The 5650-nt window shown below is 35.6% G+C and overlaps 1 protein-coding gene across 4 annotated transcripts; it reads left to right on the top strand.

Moving 5' to 3' along the window:
* The first annotated feature begins 746 nt into the window (after positions 1-746).
* LOC104231673 (shewanella-like protein phosphatase 2) lies at positions 747-5439 on the top strand. 4 transcript variants are annotated; one of them, XM_070165286.1, is made up of 2 exons: positions 747-2168; positions 4002-5439. In XM_070165286.1, exon 1 carries the CDS (start codon positions 863-865, stop codon positions 2042-2044), a length of 1182 nt encoding a protein of 393 aa, XP_070021387.1. In that variant the 5' UTR covers positions 747-862; the 3' UTR covers positions 2045-2168; positions 4002-5439. The 4 variants fall into 4 exon arrangements, with proteins under 4 accessions (XP_070021387.1, XP_009783006.1, XP_070021388.1 ...); XM_009784704.2 differs by having other exon boundaries at positions 4036-5439; XM_070165287.1 differs by having other exon boundaries at positions 4420-5439.
* Positions 5440-5650: the final 211 nt, after the last annotated feature.

The following is a 5650-nucleotide window of genomic DNA, read 5'->3' on the forward strand; positions in this document are numbered from 1 at the left end:
ATTAGAAATATAACAAATACTCGTAGGCTCTTTACTCCAAAGGCAAGTTTAAAAAAAAAATTAATTCCTTCTTGATATTTGAAAAATCAAAAGCTAAAAAATCAATTAAAGTGGGTAGAAGGGAGTATGATTTTTACACACTTATCAAGAAAGATATTTACTCCCTCTGGTCCACAATAAATGATCAATTTCTTTTTTTATTTTGGTCCAAAATAAGTGTCCATTTATATAATCAAGAAAAAAATTCAATTTATTTTTACAAAATTACCCTTATGTACATATCCCTAAAAAAATTCTTACTCCTCACATTAAATATTTAATTAAGGATAGTTTAGTCATATTAGATATTTTTGTATAGAATTTAGTATTTTCTTAATAGGCTTGCCAAAAACAAATTGGTCACTTATGAATTGGAAAGAGTAATAACCTTAATAATTAGAGTACTTGTGAGTACTTGTATGAACTGCATCCTATTTAATTATTTATAATCGAATCACTCAATTAGTATTTCATTGATTGAAGCAGTAAGGATATATTTGAAAAAAGATAATAAATAATTTTATTTTTTAAGAATATTATAATTTTAAAACAAATTTAATTTCTTAAAATAACTAATATTTAAAAAAGGGAGGGTTTTTTTTGTAAAAAGAAAAGAAAACCTCACATGAAAAATAAAAAATAAAAGAAAAGAAAAAAGATGAACTTGCTATTTAGGTCAACCAAAAGTCAAGTCACCTCACCAATCCCAGTCCCCAGATTCCCAGTGTTTCCGAACAAAAGCGTTATTATACTTCCACAATTACAATTTCTCAACATCTAATTACGAACCAAAAAAAGAAAAAAAAAAACCTTAATCAATTCAATGGAGTCACAATCCAATCTAACATGCCAAAATCTCCCAACCATCTTCTCCTCTTTCGTTGACACATTCGTCGATTTCTCTGTCAGTGGAGGCCTCTTTTTACCTCCACAACCAACAATAACTTCGTCACCAAACCAAACTATATTACCTTCTCCTAATCGTTTAATTGCAATAGGTGACTTACATGGTGATTTCCAAAAAACCAAACAAGCCTTTAAACTTGCTGGCTTAATTGATGACCATGGCAAGTGGTGTGGTGGGTCCACTACAGTTGTTCAAATAGGTGATGTACTTGACCGTGGTGGCCAAGAATTAAAGATTCTTTATTTTCTTGAAAAACTGAAAAGGGAAGCTGCTAAGGTAAATGGTAATTTAATTACTATGAATGGTAATCATGAGATTATGAATGTTGATGGTGATTTTAGGTATGTTACTAAAGAGGGTCTTCAAGAATTTCAAGGTTGGGCTTTTTGGTATTGCGTAGGCAATGATATGAAAGAATTATGTGATGGTTTTGATAAAGAGTGTGTTAAAGATCCATTTTTGGGGATACCCTTTGAGTTTCATGGTGTAAATCAGGAGCTCTTTGATGGTATTAGAACAAGAATTGCAGCATTAAGGCCAAATGGGCCGATTTCGGAGAGGTTTTTGGGAAAGAATCAAACAGTTGTTGTTGTTGGTGATTCTGTGTTTGTTCATGGTGGACTTTTGACTAAACATGTGGATTATGGATTGGAGAATGTGAATGAGGAAGTGAGGGATTGGATTTGTGGGGTGAGGGGAAGAGTTTCGAGGGATTTGGTGAGGGGGAGGAATTCCATTGTTTGGTTGAGGAAGTTTTCGCATGAGTTGGCGAAGGATTGTGATTGTTCTACTCTTGAACACGTGCTTGCTACAATTCCAGGAGCGAAAAGGATGATAATGGGACATACAATTCAAGAAAGTGGGATTAATGGAGTTTGCGATAACCAAGCTATAAGGATTGATGTAGGAATGTCAAAGGGATGTACTAATGGATTGCCTGAGGTTTTAGAGATTGATAGGGATAAAGGGTTGAGGATTTTGACATCAAATCCCTTGTATCGGGATGTAAAGGAGAGTTCTTTGGATGTTAAATCTAGGGATGGGCTTGGTTTGCTGCTCCCTGAATTAGGACCAAAGCAAGTTGAGGTGAAGGCATAACTGGATGATCGAACTCTAGAGGATCTAATATTTTCTTTGGGAACTCAAGGGGACATTATTTCTTCTTTGTTGGTATGATTCTTCTATCACTCAGTATACAATCATTGTGGAGTGATAAGAAAAGGTATTGTTTTAAATTGGTGTAATGGTTCAGTCACTGTGAATTAGATATTAGCTCAATTGAAAAGTTTCTCTGCTGATTACTACTGATACTACTGATTACTCAATTCTCTTTTTTGTTATTTGTTCTGTGTTTTAGTATTATCTTCCTTTCATTTCCTCTAGATATTGGCATTTGCCACATAGACCCCTCCCATGTGATCCTACGAAGTCCTTCTAACCACTCATAAGGCTTATGATTCATTGTTGTTATTACAATCCTTGAGGCCAAAATTGCCGAACGAAAATTTTCATTCTGTAGCCAAAGGGCCGAGTCCAAAGCAGAGAACTGACTCCATTAGTGCCAGTCTTTTTACTAAAAAGCGGACTGATTACTGGCAGGAGTTTAGATATACATACAGACGACGATTTACTACAGATTCGCTCATAAAAGCAAGATGTCTGGTGATAGTCCTTAGCTTCACAGCACCAAGGATCTTGCCAAAACCTGCCACTTCACCTTGCCAAACTTGTCCTAGATAATATTGATGAATGTGCAAATATGCCACGGAGTCAAAGTATCAAATGTACAACTTGTTGCTTGATTTTTCCATAAGAGTAGTTGATTGATTATTGATTTAAGTATGATAGTAAAACTAATGTTATGTTAGATTGAATAAAGTTTTGATATAGGTTAAGGGTATTATCAGTAACAAATCTTATATCAAATTTGAACCAAACACGTGTTTAAATTGAACAATACATGTATCTAAATATGGTACAAAGAACCAAACATCAGACAGTAAAAACGATAATCCAGTGATTAGTCAATGTAGTACTGTTCCTGCATTATGATCCAAGTGTAACTTCAACCTGGAGATCCCGTGTTCAAAAACCCAGCTACAACATTTGGTGTGAGCTGCTCTGCTTTAGCATTAGTAATTTAGTACAAACAATTATTTTGGCAACCTGCCCGGTGAATTAATCAAGATGCTCACATGCTGACGCCACTATCCAAAAAAGAGTTACAAGTATAAAGTATAACTTGTCCGCAAATCAATTGACTCCTAAGAACAAAAAATATTGCTGGCCTTTTGCTGTGCATGATACAGATGACTAAGCTATGGTTTCCAGTCTATCAGGGGCATGATTTATGCTGATGATTGTGTGCCTAGTCATTAGATGTCATTCGTAGCTAGGCAAATGTGAGCATAGTGGGAACCTCGATGTACAACTAAATGTTGGTAAACAATATTGATGCTGTAAGAGTGTCGTTATATAACTAGTCCTGCTGACAATTATTCCTTTCATGACACTTATCAGTTATCAACGATTAATAAACTGCTTTCTTATCATTTAAATTCCAGTCAGATTTGGATGATGAACTGAAACGTGGAATGTTACATTTATCATGTTTCTTCATATTGTCATAAAGCTCTTCATCAAGGTGGAGATTGTTTTGTGGCAGCTAAATGCTATTTTATGTGTGACATGTTTCAATGGTATTTACAGATTTAGAGATGGATAGAGAAACACCTTTGTGTAATTGTTTGTTGGAAGAAATCTCTTGGATATGTTTGTATGAAATAGTTGATAATGGTGATGTCTTAAGCTAGAATGTTAAAGCTGATTACGAGTCTGCAGTCTATTGGAAACAGTGTTAGTTCTTGCATAGTAGTTGCTCGAAGAAGCATAGATACCTTTGGTGTTTTAACTTTTAAGTAGTCCTCTATGGTCTTGAAAAAACTTTCTGTCTTATGTTCACACTTCACAGAAACCATTGCTTTTGTTGGGAATCTATTAATATTTTATTTTTTCAAATGATTACTACTTTATTTTATTTTTTGTCAAAGTTTAGGCAGATTTCGGATTTATCCTCTACTGTCAAACAGAAAAAAGAATTATTTGGAGACGTTGGTTGGGTTGCATTTGTCGTCGAACACTTCTACTTGGAGTTATTCATCTGGAAAGCGAGCTTCCATAAGACAGTGACAGGAATGGATGTTTTTGTAGGATGCTAGATCAAGATTCCTTTAGAGATTCTGTCTTCGATGAGTCACAATGTTGTAATATTCCTCTCGTTAAGCTGTATTTGTCCGTCTCCTCGCTCCCTGCATCCTTCCCTTTGTTGGAATTGGTTCGTTGTTGGATATCTTGAAGATCTGAAGTAAAATTAAACTTCTTAGATGCATTCTACTCCAAAAAAAAAAAAAAAATTATTTTTATCATTATCAAAAACTAAACTTCTTAGGTGTTCTGATGCACTTGTTTGGAAGCTCTGGTGATTTCAGGGGACTAGTAGATCAAAATCACTACAGAGCTGCGCCATCAATCTATGGCATGGTAAAGATGCAATAAATTGCAACGTCTTTTCTTGGCTGCATGCAGCTGTTGAATTGCTTTCAACTTTGTTGTATGTTCTACAACCTCTATCTCAAGCCATTCAATATATGTGCCAACTTTAGCCAGAGGAATGTGAGTATACAGATTGGCAGCGAACCGGGGTTAATTGTAGCATAATATTGGTGGCAAGATGGGTGGCAATTAAATTTTAGAAGAAACTGTGGATACGCGTGAACTTCTCAAAAGACTGAGGCCTCACAATTTACCAGTTAGAATCAGATATAAGGAGGTGGAGGCAACAAAAGGATGACAAGATTGTGTTACAAAATGTTAACCTAAGTCAGAATGGCTCAACTCAATGGCCTTGGAGGATAATTTGGAAAAACAGTGGACCTCTTAAAATAGCCAGAACACGAAGCTTGTTTAACAAGGTCAAAATTGCAGGGAATGGGGTATGGTCCCGTGCTTCACGTGTAAAGGAAGTGAAGAAGAGTTCAAATCATATGTTTGTACGCTGCCCGTCAGCAAGGAAGCTATGGAGTATGTTTCTCAGCTAATATAACTTTCACGTTGATATAATGCCCAAGAAGAGTGAAAAAGCTGCTATGGAGGACATGTCCCGACATGCATCTTTGGGGTAATTGACTATAAAGGAATTGAAGGTTTTTGAGGGGACAACAAGTTTTATATACAAACTCAGGTATATATGTTAGTGTCCTTTGGCCTCTTGGCTTAAAATGACATGTATATGAAGCTAACTCATTGCTATAGTTCCTGAGCTTTTTTTGGTGTCTGCTTCTTTCTTGACAACAGCTGCAGAAGCTGTTTCTGTGAATGTTGTCCTGTTAATACTCTGCAGTGCAAAGCTGATGGTCTGAGGTTGAATTTGTCTTTAAGCAAAATCTTGGATGCAGTTGAATAGTTTATTGTCATGATATTAAATGACAAAATCATACACAAGTGCAATGACAAACGTAGTATCTAGCCAGTTTTCTCCTCTCCTCACAACCATTACAGCAAAGTTGAGCATCTTGTCTTCATCTACATCTCTACCATCTTTTAGTAGAACCAAGGAGAGGGAAGGGATGTAGGTCTTAGGTGACACATATTTGACATATGTGTAGTGGTAGATATAGCTTATTAGATACGGGTTCAACAGGACGC

Source organism: Nicotiana sylvestris, chromosome 12 (genome assembly GCF_000393655.2).
Source record: "Nicotiana sylvestris chromosome 12, ASM39365v2, whole genome shotgun sequence".
Classification (NCBI taxonomy): domain Eukaryota; kingdom Viridiplantae; phylum Streptophyta; class Magnoliopsida; order Solanales; family Solanaceae; genus Nicotiana; species Nicotiana sylvestris.

What these genes read in the sequence shown, in the direction of transcription:
- LOC104231673 (XM_070165286.1), top strand. Translation starts at nt 863, where the DNA reads ATGGAGTCACAATCCAATCTAACATGCCAAAATCTCCCAACCATCTTC.